An 18,015-nucleotide genomic window follows, 5' to 3' on the forward strand; every position below is an offset into this window, starting at 1 on the left:
AGTACGGATAAACAAATATAAGATACACAGATCCTCTTGATCTTCCATAATCCCTCTAGGCCCCATCTCAGAATACAAATGTCCTGAGAGCTTATAAATTCAGTAAACAATGTGGATGTGTTCCTACATGTGCCAGGCAACCTTGGGGGTATTTCACCCCTCAGACGGAGACTGCTTACCATTGATTGCAGCTTTGGCTCTTTTTCCTCTTTGTCTTGATTCCTAGAGAAACAAATCTTAAAAATTTTAAACGTCTCAGAATGAAGTTCTGGTGACAGCGGGTCATTGAGTAGATGACGTTGGCGTGATAATCAAAGCTGGCACCTGAGCCCAGGTTACATCTGTAGGGTTTAATATATAAACATTTATGATAGATGAGAGAAGAAACAAGCAAAAACCTTGCTTTTATAGCAGTTAGGTATATATGCACATGTGCACTTACATATAGTATAACATGCACAAACATATGTACATCTTCTGAAATTGATAAATTCTGAATGGAAAGAATTGTAACTCAAGAAATATAAAGCAAAGGCTCCTGGGGCAGCAGGAGACACTGTCTCTCAGTGATGATTCTGGAGCAGGGCCTTGAAGGGAGGGACAGAAAATGCCATGGTGCTGTGAGAAGGGTCCCTCCAAGTGGAACGACTAGCAGGCCTTAAGGTCTCCTGCAGCAGGCAGCTTGGTGGGCTCAGAAAACACTAAAGGCCTATGCAGCTGGACGCCAGGGTGAGGGAGGGTGTCGGGTGCACGATGGAGGTGACCAGTGGCCGCACACTGTGCCAGTCAGCCTAGATCAGTGAAAGGACACTGGGTTTTATTCACAGTTTTATTTTTTGTTTTGATCTTGGGGTGCTAGAACTTGAGAACCCAAGCTATGTATCTGGTCTACCACTGAGCCTCATTCTAGCCCCGGGGTTTGCACTTTTAGGCAGAGGAGACATGGGATGGATATTTGTCTTTTAAAGAGATTGCCCTGGCTGCTCTCTGGCAAACTGACTAGGGCATTCATAAGGAGTACCCGAGCAAAGGCAGTTTAAGAAAGTAAGGCCCTTGGGTGTTCTCAGGAAACTCACAGTTGACTAGGGAGACTGAAGAGAGTGTCGGTCTGTTTGCACTGCCTGTGGCAGAGGTCATGTTGAGGAATGGGCATCTCACTGAGCCCACTGCATGAAGGTCCTTCAGGACTGGCTTTGTTCTGCTCTCTGTTTGTTTTTTTTTTGTTTTGTTTTGTTTTGTTTTCTCAACCTGTCTGTCTTTCTAACTACTTTCCTTGGCTTTTCTGGAATTTCATTTAGGAAAATTCAGTTTTCTTGATCACATTGGTCCCTCGAGCCCATAGTCCCACTGAGAATCAATTTCTTCAGGTTTTCTCTTTATCTGGTGTGACATGTCTTGATATGGTTTAAAAAGTCCACTGATGAGGATTCTTTTATGTTTTGTTTTTGGTTTTTATTAAATATTTTTATTTTTTACACATATATTTACATTATTACACATATATATGATAAACTACCTACAGCAAGAAGAACCAGGATATAATCAGCAATTATATAAACGTTACATTCTTATTGTTTTGCCTATTTGTATTTCACAGCCAACATCTTTCCAATCTTGGTTCATCTAAAATTCTGAATGTAAATTAATATCTATCATATCTCATCATTATCAACTTAAAACCTCTATCTAGACCTAAAAACATTTTAACCCCTAAACAACTAAGCTGAATTGTAAAACTAAACTATCTGATCTTAAACCCCATCAGAGATTTAAGAAGGAATAAAATTGATTACCTGAGTCTACAGGGAGTGCAGGTTAGTAGCTTTCCAAATGAGAAGATGATGGAGACAGTTTGCTACCTGAACAGTCACTCAAAACTCTCTCAGCAACAGAGATAGACATTACCTCAGAGTAAAGGGTTGGAAAACTCTATTCCAAGCAAACAGACCCAAGAAGGAAGCTGGAGCAGCCCTTCTAGTATCTAGTATCTGGTGTCAATCAAAAGAGATGGGTGTGGTCACTTCATCCTCATCAAAGGAAAAATGCACCAAGATGACGTCTCAGTTCTGAACATCTATGCCCCAAGTGCAGCAGCACCCACATTCATAAAAGAAATGTTACTGGAGCTTAAGTCGCACATCAAGCCCCACACATTAATAGTGGGAGACTTCAACACCCCAGTAGACAGATCATCAAGGAAGAAACTAAATGGAGAAACAAGGAAACGAATAGACATCAAGGCAAGGCTGAGGAGGATTCTTGGGGATACTGAGCTCACACCCACTGTCCTCACGGAAGGATGCACTGAAGAAGGCAGCGTTCAGCACAAGTGGCTGTGGGAGCGCGAACAGTAAGGGCTCAGGAAAGGCTTTGAGATGACAGTAAGGGTGGTTCTGAGGTGATGGCTGCACTGGGTCAGGTGGATGAGGATGTATGTTAGGACAACATCAGCACTAAAGGATACCTGGGGGAATAGAGGAAAAGCAGGGATGGGAATGAATAAATAGAGTGGGAAGGTGCCCAAGGCAGGTCTCAGGAAGACCACATAGGTAAGGGACTACCAGAAGACCAGATTGAGCTGGAGACGGGGTTAGAAAAGTCAGAACAATAGATCCTCCTGCAGCCTGAAGGAAGAGGGACGGTGCAGGGCAGCCTGTGAGCCTTGAGAGTGAATTGAGCTGGGGTAAGAGAGAGAACAGTGACACAGGGCACTGCCTGCATTTGAGGCTAAAATGCCGCAATGGCTAAAGAGATGAACTGCTTGCTAGTGGCCTGTCACTCCATAGTGCTCAGGCCCCGCATGGAATCTTCTGAGCACTCTGCGAGGCAGAGACTGCTGAGTCCCCTTGCAAAAGAGCAGCCTGGGCTCGGCAAGTTTTCGTGTACCTGCTCACCAAGGAAGCGACGTTAGGATTGTTGAGACTATATGTTCTGTGTCAGCCTCAGCGGGACTCCCTCTGAGACAGGATATGTGAGCCTGGCATTCATGAGTGGGAGGGAGGACAGTCCAACTGGGATTGCAGTTACTCTGCTTAGAAGAGAGCAGACTGCCATCTGAGAAGGAATTGATAAAAACACACAAAATGAAACAAAGTCGAAACTAAAAGCAGCGTCATGCAAGGTTAAAATTATGTGGACAATGATGTGCATTAGTTATTTTAATGCCTTCCAAGTGCACTTCATTTTGAATGATATACTCAGATAGCACACATGGTAAGGTATAATTGGAAAAGCATGTAGGGGAAGGGCTGAGCTCAAAGACGAAGCATGCAGCTGCAAGGTTCGGAGCCAGAGGGCTGAGCTCCTGCCCCATCCCCCAGGGATCTCATTACTGCATGAGTGGCCATGTATGAGGAAGCTAAATGAATCTCACTGTTTGCAGAGACCCTCAGTAAATGGGACAATGATGAATCAATAGTAATTAGGCATATAGATTCCTATTGACCCAGATGTCTGAAGCCAGACGCCCACTCTGAGGTTCCTTGAAAGGCAAATGAGGAGATTTATGGGCATTCACTTCTTTAAAATTAAAAAAAAACAAACAGTATTCTATACTCTGGGAGCACTGATGCTCTTCCTAAAAGAGAGAGTGGCCAGGAATAATATAGACTCTTGGCTTCTGATGAGAAGGCTCGTGAGGATTCGCTCATAAATATGGTTCCTCTTGGTCCAGATGAGGGGGTAGAAAGCTAGGATGTGATAGGATGTGTACGTTCTATCCTTCCCTTCTGTAGATGCCTCAGAGGTTCGTTTCCTAAGACTGAAAAAGAACATTGTATAACAGAGTGGGTGGAGGGGAGGGTGACTTGAAGTATCTGACCTGGGATACGTACAGGAAGTGTATGGCTTCATCGTCAGTCACACAGAAGGGTTTCGTGTGCACTTTGCCCCATTATCCTGCCATGGCATACCCCTGTAAAGGACCTCAGTGACCCATCCTCCCTGGACCTCAGTGATACAGCCTCCCTGGACCGCAGTGATACAGCCTCCCTGGACCACAGTGATGCAGCCTCCCTGGACTACAGTGGGCCAGCCTCCCTGGACCACAGTGGAAGCTTGGTGCATGCCCCAGAAGTCATGATTGAGCATTGTGCTATTAATACTGTATTTCTCCTGCAAGAACTAAAGATATAGGCTGCAGATGCCAAGAGGGTACAGTAAAGTGCTCACACTGGGTAGTACCTTCTTTGCTCTGTTGTTGTTACAAACAGACATCCATCCATTTGTGTGTTCATGTGTGTACACATCAAGCTGTTTTGGGTTTCTGCATTTTCTGCATTGGCATTCCATGTGAAATCTTTACTTATGAAAAGAATGTCCCTCTCTGGACCTGGGTTTATAGCTCAGCGTTTGATTAGTATTCACAGGGCTCTGGGTTTATAGCTCAGTGGTAAAGCGTTAGTTAGCGTTCACAAGACCCTGGGTTTGGCCCCCAGCACTCAAAAAAAAAAAGGAGTTTTTCACTGATAGGGAGGAAGAGAGAATTTGAAACTATTTTTATGTTTCCTCTAGAAACCTACAGAAACTTCATGGTATCCATGGGGATACTCAGCATTGCAAAACATGAGCTAGAAATCACTTCTTCTTCTAAGGCATTTTAAAAATGCAAATCAGAAATATTGGCAGGGGTAGCCTAGATGCTAATCTCCCTTGGGCACCCCAATGCTTCATCTCTATGGTGTTTTTAACCTTTAAAGCTGTCGTCCCAAGGACATCACAAAAGTGGGAGGGAGGGTGCCCTTTGGCCCATCCTTGAGGTCATTGGTTCAGAACATTGGAAGGCAGCATTTTCCAGAGATGCCTAGCAAATGGACTATGGTCTTTGTGTCATGCACTAAGACTTAATCTGGTGACATATTTTTAAAATTTATTTATTTATCAAGTATACAGTATTTTGTCTGGATGCTAGAAGAGGGCACCAGAATTCATTATAGATGGTTGTGATCAGCACCATGTGGTTACTGGGAATTGAACTTAGGACCTTCGGAAGAACAGGCAATGTTCTTAACCTCTGAGCTATCTCTCCAGCCCCCCTGGTGAAATATTGTTATACGACATTATGAATGGGGAAATAGTTCAGAGAGGCTAAACCATGCTACATAGTCAGGACAGAGACAAATATCTGAAATTAGCACTGTCTCCACTCCCAAGCCCATCATCTTTTGAAGGATATCGGTGACCAGGGGCGTTACACCAACTCTGCCACTTCACACATCAATCAACTAAAGCTTAAAATGGGGCAAAGCCTACACAACAGCATTTCAAGGCCATGGTTTGAGAACATATGTCCAATTCTTGATCCTAACTGCGTGTGCATGACACTCATTTATTGAATCCAGGAGCATATATTTATCTCTTTCTGTCATTTCATCATTTTTATAATTAGGAAGACAGATTTTTAACAAATCGTTTGCATATGTACCATATTATACTACAGTTTACAGAATGCTGCGTGCTCACATACATGGTCTTTGATCTTCATAATAACCCTATGAGGTAAGTTGGACGAGGATTGTGAGATGTTTTTACAGATGAAAGGAGGACAGTGCCAGAGCCTGGATAACTGTCTCATGCTCACACACCTACCAGGAGTGAAGCCAGTGTCTGACCCGGCTCCTGACTCCACGCCTTTCTGCAGGGCGCGCTGCCTTAGTGTAGTGAGGACAGGACAGTACGGTGTGAGTGTGCAGGGCGCGCTGCCTTAGTGTGGTGAGGACAGTATGGTGTGAGCGTGAAGGGTGCGCTGCCTTAGTGTGGTGAGGACAGGACAGTACGGTGTGAGTGTGCAGGGCGCGCTGCCTTAGTGTGGTGAGGACAGTATGGTGTGAGCGTGCAGGGCGCGCTGCCTTAGTGTGGTGAGGACGGTATGGTGTGAGCGTGCAGGGCGCGCTGCCTTAGTGTGGTGAGGACGGTATGGTGTGAGCGTGCAGGGCGCGCTGCCTTAGTGTGGTGAGGACGGTATGGTGTGAGCGTGAAGGGCGCGCTGCCTTAGTGTGGTGAGGACAGTATGGTGTGAGCGTGAAGGGCGCGCTGCCTTAGTGTGGTGAGGACGGTATGGTGTGAGCGTGCAGGGCGCGCTGCCTTAGTGTGGTGAGGACGGTATGGTGTGAGCGTGCAGGGCGCGCTGCCTTAGTGTGGTGAGGGCGGTATGGTGTTAGCGTGCAGGGCGCGCTGCCTTAGTGTGGTGAGGACAGTATGGTGTGAGCGTGAAGGGCGCGCTGCTTTAGTGTGGTGAGGACGGTATGCTGTGAGCGTGCAGGGCGCGCTGCCTTAGTGTGGTGAGGACGGTATGGTGTGAGCGTGCAGGGCGCGCTGCCTTAGTGTGGTGAGGACGGTATGGTGTGAGCGTGCAGGGCGCGCTGCCTTAGTGTGGTGAGGACGGTATGGTGTGAGCGTGCAGGGCGCGCTGCCTTAGTGTGGTGAGGACAGGACAGTACGGTGTGAGTGTGCAGGGCGCGCTGCCTTAGTGTGGTGAGGACAGTATGGTGTGAGCGTGCAGGGCGCGCTGCTTTAGTGTGGTGAGGACAGTATGCTGTGAGCGTGCACGGGCTGGTTTCATACAAGAGCAGCTGCTTTGCTGAAGCTCTTTGGAGCCCATTTGTTTCCCTGGGTCTGATATGGAAGTGCAGATGGTTTCTTTCTGCAGAATAACTCGCTCTTAAGCCCTATCCCTTTTAAAATCAAAATCCCCTTCTCTTTCAGATGCCAGAGTATGTATGCATACTTGAACAGTCACCTGGATCTGATTAAGAAGGCTCAGCCTGTGGGTTTCCTCACTGTTGATTTACATGTTTGGCCAGATTTCCATGGCAACCGGTCTCCCTTAGCAGATCTGACTCTGAAGGGCATGGTAAGTGAAAGCCAGTCCATGTACAAAGGTGAAGGCCAGCCAAAGGGTTGCAAAGTTTGGGAGAAACAAAGGAAAGAGAAGGGAAAGTGGGAACAACTAAGAACAGGCCAAGGAGCGCTGGCTTTCCTCAGCTGCCTAGCTACAGTCAGGTTGCTGCAGCTCTCAGGGAGGATCTGTTAACCTCCTAGTTTCCAAGCCAACTCAGAGCGCATTCGAAATAGGATTTCCTGCCCTGGTGTGGCCGAAAGTCCTGCCTGTGTCATTTCTACGTTTACATTGATTTGTAGTCATGTTTCCCCTCTGGGTCTCCAGGGCACCCGGTACCTCAGTGGTAATTATCACCACCCATGGTCCCACTTGCCATAGCTCATATTGGCTAGCCTGTGTATGAGCCAAAACTATTCAGAACCCATAGCAAAATTTCAGGATTTCAGATTTAACTTATTTAAAAATATAATTAATAACAAATTGGGGGATCGAGTCAGCTCTCACAGATCTTGAAGGCTATTTTCAGTATTGTGAGCCCTTGTGGAGCGTCCAGAGGAACCTGGTGGGCAAACTCACACCCGAGTGAGGTTCTAGCACCTGAGAAGCCAGGCAGAAGAATCCAGCGGCTGTGAGGAGTCTGCCTAGCTGTTAAGAATAGAGAGCCAGGCTTGGAGATGGATGAAACAAGTTAAACCTAGAGATGAATTCTCTAGCTGTTAATTCTAAGGGGCCAGCTAAGAAGCCATGAGTGCCAAGTCTAGGAAGTGGATGGAGTATAAGGAAAGGAAAAATGGGAAGTGAGCGTGGGGGCTGTGGGCAAATGTCACTCATGTTCAGGAGGCGGAGTTAGCAGTGATCAGGCCTGCTGGCTTCAGGAACTCAAGGCCTCTGGTTAGGCTCACCGAGATCACTTTAAACAGCTGTGTGACACTGCCATGGAGTTCAGAGTCTCATTCCCACCATTTTATGACTGTGTGATAATCAACACATGCAAACTAATGAGGAGGAAGGAACAGCAACTTATACAAGTAAAAAGAACATGAAGGTCTTAAGGAGACAGAAAGAGGGATAGGGAGGGAGAGGAAGAGAGAGAGAGAGAGAGAGGGAGGGAGATGCCTGAAGCCCAATACAGTTAAAGATGCTCAAGGTGTTATTTTCTTAGTTCTACAGATGAACCAGAGCCAGGCCAAGTGGCAAAACGAGCATAGCTCTAAAGTGACATAGACTGGTGGCATTGCCCTTGCCAATACTTGTCATACCTGGCCTCAACGCCCAGCATGTCAGGCTGTCAGATACCATGGCTTCTGGTGACTTTTTTTCATCTGTTTCTTAAAATCAAGCCTGGCATCCACAGACCTAGAATTACCAGCATTAGAACATTATAATCAGCTCTGCCAGATGCAGAGTGCGCCAGGAGTCAGTGGGGTACGCTGAGGGGTCCATGGCATTAGATAATTAAGCATGTGCTCAGCATAGGGGCCTTCTCACAGTGAACCACGGGCCCCGTTATGCCCATGAATCCTGCTGGGCTTACCTTTATGGGAGTTTCACTGTCCTATAAACACACCTCCCTTGACATTTGATGTGTCTTAACAGCACTTTCCCTCTATAGCTGTCCTTGGTTGGGCTCAGGGTGTAGCAGCTGTCATCATATGTGGTTGCATGACAGCAGTGCAGGGCTAAAGGGGACCCAGACAAGATGGAAAAAAGGCAGTTCTGGCTACACACCCAACGTGTTCCCTCTTCTGCTCAGCCTTGAATAACAGCAGGACAAACCCGCTTCCTGAAATCCTTCTGCAGTTGAGCTCTGTCCTTCTGCCTGGATCTGCACTGCTTTCTCCTAACTCATACGCTACCTGGAGCCCACACTGCTACTGCCGCATGCTTGATCCTTTTGCCAGTCCTGTGTTCCAGGCATTCATTCCCAGAACATTTATTGCCCATACTCATTGCAACAAAGTAAAATGCTGAACGCTTAATGGCTAGAGTTGAAATCCATAGCATTTGCATATTTTTTCCAGAAAAGCTACGTGTGACCATAGACAGGGTTGCAAACCCAGAACTCTAGGGTAGAGAGACAGAGAGACCACTGGAGACCACTTTCTACCAGTCTAGCTTAGGTTCGGTGAGACTCTGCCCGGGGAATAAGGCATGGAGTGTTAGGGTGGGACACCTGAGGGCGACATCTTCGCTTGGCGTATGTATGCACCTGCAAACACTGGTGCACGTGGACCATGTACCCTCTCTCGCATATCCAGTTAGTGAGCACCCAGCACTGTTATCAATAGGGAAAGGTGTAATAATTCCTATATTTGTGGAACAGGTTTAAAAGGGTAGAGAGAAGCACTTGACAACATGCTAACAGCAACTGGTATTGTCAGACAACACTATTAGGGTCAGAACTACAGGGAATTTGCTCTTTGGGCTCCAGAATTTTTTTCTCTGGGCACATATTAATTATTGAGTCTATACTTAATGGTAACTTGTTGGTACACGGAGACACTAAAGAGGCCATTTATCAGTCCAGAAAAAAAAATTAGCAGATGAACAATTTACTAGTAGCAAACTGTTGTGTGGTTTCAGGTTCTGACTATATAGATGATAAGTATTTTATAATACCACTAATGTCGAAGTGAATTAAACTATGCTATGACTTTAGAGTGCCCAGCAATGTGTTTGTTACAATCGGTAGCAGGTGTAAGCGTCACTAGACAGCATCCCCAACCTCAGGATGTTGCTGATGTTTCAGGGAGGCAGAGTGAACAGGCCACGAGCAGCTGGAGTCAAGGTCTCTACCTGCCAGTGTCTCATCCCTTTCTTTGTAGAACTAAGGTCGTTCTGTGGATGTGGAGGAAGGGTTATCTCACCTGTGTGGCAGGCAGTGGTGATTTACCTCAGTGCTGCAAATATCTGCAAAGAAAAGGCTTTGTTTTTTGATAAACTGGTGTCAATCTGTAAGTAAGAAGAGACATATCCACATATAATGGATGCAGCCTAGAGTACATTCTGGGAAATCAAACATAGTCATATATATATGTATATGTGTGTGTGTGTGTGTGTGTGTGTGTGTGTGTGTGTGTGTGTGTGTGTGTGTAAGTTAGGATGAAGAAAAGAGAAATGACTACAACCACAAGACAACTAAAGCTTCAGTGGCGGAACCAAAACTTTCATCGAAAATGATGAAGGGTAAAGGAAAATCAAAGCTGTCATAAGACTTAGCGTGTGTTTTAAACTTACCCTATTAGAAAAAACAGTGTGAGTGGCTTATTTATTTGTAGGTCAGTCTCCTGCACCAAGTGATTGCCTTAGGGTCAAACAGTTATGTCAGTCTTTGGTGAGTAAGGAGAACTGTAGTTTTCTTAAGGTCAGAATGTCAAAGAGTAAAGCTTTAATGGAAGCGTAATTCCTGTTTTGCTGTGTTTTAGGATTCACAGGCCTCTATAAGGGTCCTTATGCATAGTACTAGACTTTGAAAAATGCACTGAGAACTGTAAAAAGGGAGTTCACATAGGTACATTAGTTTGATCATACTCAGCCTAGTCTTTGCTATGCTGCCCTGGTCACACACACACACACACACACACACACACACACACACACACACACACACACACACACACGCCGCCCCATTGCCACCGTATCCATAGTCTTTGAGTTAAGCCCTGAGCTGCCTCTTCTTTGAAATGGTTAAGCCTTCTTTCCCAGCATCCCTGCTCTGGTAACTGAGGTTCCTGGCAGTCCTGCTTGTGTGTTTTCCTTCTACTTCAGTCCCTGTGTTCATAAATAAGAGCAGGGCAGGACCAGATATCATTCCGTCATGCCCAGGAGCATAATTTTCTTTGCCTTCTGGCAACACTTACCTCCCTGCCACAGGGCTGGCTGTTGTCTCTTCCCTTTGATGATACACTCATTCTGCAAATGCCCAGCTGAAAGAAAGATGCTGGAGGGAGGGGGAGGGGGGAGTTTGTTAATATATGTGGGCCAAGCAGATACTTGCCCTTTTCTCCTTTTTACTGGTAAATAAAATGGAGAATAGTTAGAGCTGACTTATCATTATCTAAAAGAAACCAACCTGATTAGTAGCAATCTCTGTGAGAACATGAGTGATTCTGTAGTTACTTATAAAATAGAAGAAGCATTTGCTGGTAGCCAAGCATGGTGGTTTGTACCTATAATCCCAGAGCTAGGAAAGTGGAGTCATTAGCATGAGGAATGGAAGGACATCCCCAGTTTTTAGGGAATTGAAGGCAGCTCAATAGATGAGGAAAAGGAAGAAGAGGAGGGGGAGAGGTGGGGGAGAGGAGCGGAGGGGGAGGGGAGGGGGAGGGGAGGGGGAGGGAAGGGAGGGGGAGGGGAGGGAGGGGGAGGGGGAGGGGAGAGGAGCGGAGGGGGAGGGGAGGGGAAGGGGAGGGGAGGGGAGGGGGAGGGGAGAGGAGCGGAGGGGGAGGGGAGGGGGAGGGGACGCAAAGCAATGATTGTAAGAAGTAGGATGGGCCCACGCATGCAAGGGTAGATGTAACTAAATATCTTGAGGAATGGTTTCATTTTTGGGGGACTCGGTTTCTACCATTTCTTTGTGTGGCTCTTCTTATTCTGAGTGGAAGTTTGAGTAGACTATCATTGCTGTGAAAATATGGAAAGTGCCTATTTTGAAATTATACCAGTATTTGCACGTGACACTGGCAGGCTCATTGTATGAGGTCAGTCTGCTCAACACGGATCTGAGGTGACCCAGGCTTCCCTTCAGGGTCACTGTCAAATTATACATGCTTGCCCAGCAGCAGGCACACCATGGGCTTGCAACCAATGACACCGAATCTGTAGTGTCTGCTGAATGGCCACAGGGGCTGCTGAACCTTGAACATCCAGCTGTAGGTCTCCACGTTAGCCCAAGAACTGCCAACTGGAAGGAGGAACCACTGAGGTCACCAGCAGAAGGCCAGCTGGAGCAGTTGTCACAGGACATGCAGTTCCTATGCATTGCGTGCAGATCTGAACATGGCGAGTCTCTACACTGAGGGCTCCTCGTCAGCAGCAGGCAATGCTAATCTATCTCTGCACAGTGGCTAGAGTGAGAGGTGTTCAGAGAATCTTTCCCTCCCTGTATGTGGCTGGTTTTGGTTTGTTTTCTTTTAAGTCCTCAAATTGGTATGACCTCTGTTTGCATGGTGGTAATTTTGGATGTTTGCTTAAATTGTTTTCCTGAAACACTTATCCAGAGCAGCAAATGGACTCAGGGACATAACAGGCGTGAGCGCACAGCACACATACAGCGGTCATGTTTGCTGTGCTGTATTTCTTCCACTTCAGTTTGGACCATTACACCATTTTCCTGAGCAGGAAATTGCATTCTAGTCCTCCAGTGAGCTGCTTGTGCCATCAACCGTTCCCGCTCAGACTGCGGGAAGTTGAGAGTTGGTCCAGGGCTGTTCAAAGTCAGCAAAGAAGCTCTGCGGGGGCTTAGCTGGTGCCTGGAGGCTTCGCAGAGGCCCAGAGCCCAGCCAGAGACACTGCAGTAAAGACTTTGATGTCTGTTGTCAGGGACCCATCTGAGAAATTGCAGGAACTCAGAAAAAGCCAGTAACTCGTGCCGTCTTGAGTGAGGGAGATATTTGATGGAGCTAGAAGCTCCTGAGCCAATCAAATCTGTTTGTGAGTGACTCATACTGTCTTGGAATAACCTTACACATGCCTTAACATGCTAATTTTGTTGTCAGTTAACAGTTTTACTGAGGTATTTTTATATACATTTTTATTTAGAAAAAAAACAAATCCTGTGACAAATATTAATATCCTTGGTATTATTGGACTGGCTTTTAGATAGTCTGTTACTTTCTGAGGTGATTGCTTTATGGTTATTTTTCAATAGGGCCCATATTTTAGGAGGCTGATGCTCCAGGCCCTGTGGTTGGTGCTATGCTTGTAGCCTTGCCAGTCTTAAACAAGTAGAGAAACTGAGGATTGAGCAATATAAGCAGTTTATCCACTGTAGAAAATATTATAACTGTAATTAGAACACATTCTATTCAAATTTGTATCACAGCCATCCTTTTTTAATATATTGATTTATTTGTTTACTTAATCAGTATTTTTGGTTTTTGCTTTATTTTATTTATTTATTTATTTTTGTTTTTAAATAGCGAGTGATTCTCAGTCTTCTTAATGCTATTTCCTCATGTTGTGGTAACGCTCAGCCATAAATTTTTTTCACTGCTACTTCATTAACTGTAGTTTTGCTACTGTTGTGAATTGCAGTGTAAACATCCGTGGTTTTCAATGATCTTAGATGACACCCCAATGGGACCATGACCCACATGTTGAGAAACACTGCTTATAACCCTTCCTTTTTCCTGTGTATACTTAACATCAAATAAAGCCAGAAACAGCCTAATGGTGGGCTTCTCTAACTGTGTGCCTGACCAAGGTCTGAGGGGCTATCCTGTGGAGACGGCTGCAGTGGTCCAGGAGAGAAACACCAGCAAGAACTAAGGACTGACAACCAAAAACCGGGAACCAGGCTGACGTGAGAGTGGAGACAGGGATAGCCCGCAGCATGCAGGGGCCAGAGCACTGGTACAGAGCAGATGTGGTGAAGGTACACATCAGAATGCCCCCCACTGAGCCTCAGAAGGAGCAAAGTGCCAGTGTGCCACATCACACTGTGGCATAAGGTCACTGGATGTGTGTTCACTGTACCATGAATTTAACAGTGTGTACACTTATTATCTTACAGGTCCACAGCTCGGAATTCCAGGTTACCCCTCCCCCCATGGCTTCCCTGCTCTAGTTTTCATGTGGCCAAAAGCTGAGGCTCCTATTGGAGAGCTCTGGGTAAAATATACTTTCCATCCCTTTCAGATTGTTGCTGAATTTATTTCCATCGGAGGTAAAACTAAGACCCGGGTTTCCCTATGGGCAGCCAGGATTTCTGCTCAGCTTCTAGAAGTTTCCTGCGTTCTTAGCCTCATTGCCTTCTGCGTATACCCTCAAAGCCAGCAAGACTGGGGCAGATCCATCTTATATTTTGAGATTTCCTGTTTTCATTTCTGCCTCCTGCCCTCTGTCCTCTGCCCTCTGCCCTCTGCCCTCTGCCCTCTGCCTTCCTCTTTCTCATTTTTTCACAGGTTCTTCTGCTTTTGGGTGCCCACATGATAAATCAGAGTAACAACTCCCCTTTAAGGTCAGCTGGCCAGAAACTGATCACTTCCGGCAAGTCTCTATAGCTGAGTATAGATTAGTGTGTGCATAAACAGAGGACAGGATCTTTCTAATTCTTCCTCCCGTGCCATGGTTGCACATTTGTCTTCCGTTCCCAGGTCTGCGTGGGGGTTGAGCAGTGCAAAGACCCCCACAGTTACTGAGTCTTCCCGGGCTTCTGGCTGTCTCTAGTCTCTAGCCCCTCTCGTCCCTTGCGTGGCCTCTACAGGGCTTTCTCCACTCTCCCACACCTGGGTGCTCTTCAGGGACAGATTGCCTCTCTGCATTCCCAGAAGGCTCTGCACTTGTAGCATTGCGACGCTGGGACTGACCACAGCATTCCTTCTGCTCCTGGCCCTCCACATACCCCACATCCTAGAGCAACTGTAGCCTGCTGTGGGACAGGCTTTAGTTCTGTATCGCAGGAGGGTTAGACCTTTAATACAAATCCAAGTAAAGAAAGTGAACCTGTACCAGTAGTTGCAAAGAAAATGCACCTTTAATAAGTTTGTTGTCTGTATAGACGATACCATAGGAGTTGGGGGGTGCGCGGTATATATAGCTTTTATAGATCTAGTACAGCTCACCAATAAATCAGGAAGTTTCAGATGTGACCTCCTATCCTCAAAACACTGACAGTTGATATGAAAAAATGAAGTGCAGGGCCCACAATTCATATGTGGCTACACGCCCAGTCAGAAGAAGTCTGGAAATGTAAACCCAGATGTCCTTCTGTGAATCGTATGCTCTTTCTTTCTTTCTTTCTTTCTTTTTCTTTCTTTCTTTCTTTCTTTCTTTCTTTTTCTTTCTTTCTTTCTTTCTTTCTTTTCTTCTTTTTTTACTTTTTAAAATTAATTTATTCATATTACATCTCAATTGTTATCCCTTCCCTTGTATCCTCCCATTCCTCCCTCCCTCCTTCCCTCCCTCGCTCCCACTTTCCCCCTACTCCCCTCCCCTATGACTGTGACTGAGGGGGACCTCTTCCCCCTGCATATGCTCATAGGGTATCAAATCTCTTCTTGATCACCTGTTATCCTTCCTCTGAGTGCCACCAGGCCTCCCCATCCAGGGGACGTGGTCAAATATGGGGCACCAGAGTTCGTGTGAAAGTCAGTCCCCGCTCTCCGCTCAACTGTGGAGAATGTCCTGTCCCTTGGCTTGATCTAAGTAGGGGTTCGATGCTTACTGCACATATTGTCCTTGGTTGGTGTAGTAGTTTGAGCAGACCCTCCTGGGTCCAGATCCACCCATCATGATATTCCTCTTGTAGGTTTCTAGGACTCTCTGGATCCTTATATTTCCCCATTCTCCCATGCTTCTCCCACCTGGAGTGCCAATAGCATGTGCTCAACCATGTTCATAACAGCCTTATTCATAACAGCCAGAACCTGGAAACAGTCTAAGTGTCCCTCAGTAGAAGAATGGATAAAGAAACTGTGGTACATTTACACTATGGAATACTACTCAGCTATTAAACACAAGGAATTCCCGAAATTTGTGGACAAACTGATGGAACTAGGAAGGATCATAATGAGTGAGTTAACCCAGAAGCAGAAAGAGTCAAATGGTGTATACTAACTTATATCTAGACACTAGCCCAGACACCAGCCACACGTGAAAGTCTTCACTGACCAGGAAAGTGAGACAGAGGGGAGGACTTCCTCTTTCTATTCATGTTCACTTACTGCACAAGGAAAACCACATTAAATTAGTCGTCTTTTGTGCCTATAAGCTAGGAAGTTTACTAGTTGTTGGCGTGCTTTTCAGACATCATACTTAGGCACATTTCTAAATATTAACTAAGTACTTTTCTCTTACAGTTCCCCTTTTACACAAGAGCCAGAAGAAATAAAATGTGCATGCTATGGCAAGTCTCCCCTGGGCTTCCCGGGCACTTGACTGTCCCGCCTCAGCACTGGGAATTGGCCCACGCATATTTATAAACACACCCCTCCCACTTGTGCTTCCTTCAGCTTCCTCTTATCAGCCGAACCAGTCAGCTTTCAGAGGAGCCATCCAGCTCATTTGCCTGTGCCAGCTTTAGAAGCCAGTACCAATGCACACGCATGCGCACGTGCATGCACACGCACACACACACACACGCCCACACACACGCACACACACACACACACAGGACATCTCCTAGGCACTCACATTCCACAGCAATTCCCTCTCAGGCTTGCTCATCCTCTCAAGTAGTCCACACAGCAGACAGTCCATAGCAAGTCTCACCTTGGACTGAGAGAATGAACTGGACTCATGGCCAGCTGCCCCTCTGTTGTCTCCCTGTGCCTATCACGTGAGATGCCGAGGAAGTCAGGCCTCTGGTCACAGGGTCTCTGATTCAGGCACAGACGGCTTTTATCAAGTCTCACTCGAGCCACAGCCCCAGTCTTTTCTGGTGTGCCACGCCTCCTGCGTAACAACACTGTGTGCAGTAAAGCCCTCTGGGCACTCCTTCCCAAAGAGGATCTTGTCTCTTTGAATGACAGCCATGTTTTCCCTTTCAGAAGAGCTATGTGTATTTTATGTGTTCCCTCTTTAGCTGCAGCTACTGTCAATGATGCTCATGAGTAAATTTTAATGCTGTTGATTACCTCGGTCTTACTTTTTCGAGGGAAAAATGTCTCTTTTCTCTGGAGGTACTACAGATGTACAGAGGGCCATGAAATATTTTTGCTCAAACACTGATGGAAGGTCTGATGTATATTTGCTAGGTATTAAAAAATTAAATACAACTATGTCAATCTTTTATGTCTTCAGGTTTTCAATAATTGAGAAAGATATCAGAACCAGCTACATTATCCACATTACAATATTAAAAAAACTAAGTTATCTAATGATTATAGATAAGAAAATCCTTCTGATATACAAAAATGGACCCCACATTCTATACACCATCACAAAATATCTGGATTTGGTCTTCTAGACTCACCTGGGGTTCATTTTTACAGAGGATCATGGCCTGATCCACTTCCAATTGCTGTCCAAAGGAAGGCAACCAACTGACCTGGCTCCAGAAGGGAGCCCTAAGGTGCAGCCCAGTCAGCCACACGGCTAGGTGAGGAGCAGGGAGTGTGCAAGTGTGCACGTACCTCTAACCAGGGATCAGAACCCAGGCTGCTCCCTGCTGTGTGTAGGTGACTCACCCTGTGCATTCACTGGAGGTAGCATGTGGTGAGGCTGGCATCTAGTTCATCCAGGGTGGCTTACCTTTATATACACAGGGACTTTTGTGAGCTCCTGGAACCTGCTTTTCTCCAGTCTCATAAGAAACGTTCCTAGGGTAAGGAAGAGGAAGTGTGGGAACTTGGGAACATCAATTAAGTTACTCAGCGTGTGTTGTTTTGTTTTGACTTCCTCTTTCTTTGAGGCTGTGGAGCAAATGCCCTCTCATCCCTTTGAGTATTTAAGGAAACAAGCAGTAAACGTCCAACTATTGTTGTACGAGGATTAGATATCAGGAGAAAGAACAACATTTAGAAAAAGAAAAGGACCTTTGAGTAGCTGCTTGCTCAAACAGAAATCTTTCACATTATTGGTTTGGGAAGAGGGGTCTCAGAATTCCTTTCTCGTCTGTCCTTTAGCCTTTGCATCTTCCTGTGTGTTGAAGTCAAAGACACAGTTCTTACTCAGTGGCTCAGTTGTCAGCTAAGGATAAGCCAAGCTAAGACTAATGGATGCAGGGTTCAGAACAGCAGGAGCCTGTCACATCCCATGAGGAAAGCAAACATCCCAGGAAGATATAGTGGACAGACTGCATCCTTCTCTAGTGCCATGGTAGCAAGGAGAAGTTGGACAGAGTTTTTTGTTTGGTTGGTTGTTTGTGGATGTTCTGAGAGTGGAGGATGTTGGTTTGTTTTGATTTTTTTTTTTTTTTGAGATACAGTTCCAGTTATACAGAATTCACTAGATAGATTACACTAACCTTGAATTCTTTTTTGACATAATTATTTTATTGTATTTTTTAAATTTGT

General features: G+C 45.8%; 1 protein-coding gene and 1 long non-coding RNA gene across 8 annotated transcripts in view; one reads left to right on the forward strand and one right to left on the reverse strand.

Annotated features, from left to right (window-relative positions):
- The window catches only part of FGGY (FGGY carbohydrate kinase domain containing), a 375,878-nt gene that overhangs the window by 262,180 nt on the left and 95,683 nt on the right, over positions 1–18,015 (forward strand). For all 7 annotated transcript variants that reach the window (XM_084784087.1, XM_084784089.1, XM_084784093.1 and 4 more), the window contains exon 11: positions 6,703–6,850. In XM_084784087.1, the coding sequence (XP_084640213.1) occupies positions 6,703–6,850 (148 nt within the window). The remainder of the gene's footprint in view (positions 1–6,702; positions 6,851–18,015) is intronic.
- Positions 14,782–17,029, reverse strand: LOC311598785. The gene is made up of 2 exons (XR_014779670.1): positions 16,271–17,029; positions 14,782–15,722 (listed from the first exon to the last, which is right to left on the reverse strand). It is a non-coding gene; the product is annotated as an uncharacterized lncRNA (long non-coding RNA).

Source organism: Acomys minous (assembly GCF_964271855.1).
Source record: "Acomys minous genome assembly, chromosome: 1".
NCBI classification, from domain to species: Eukaryota; Metazoa; Chordata; class Mammalia; order Rodentia; family Muridae; genus Acomys; species Acomys minous.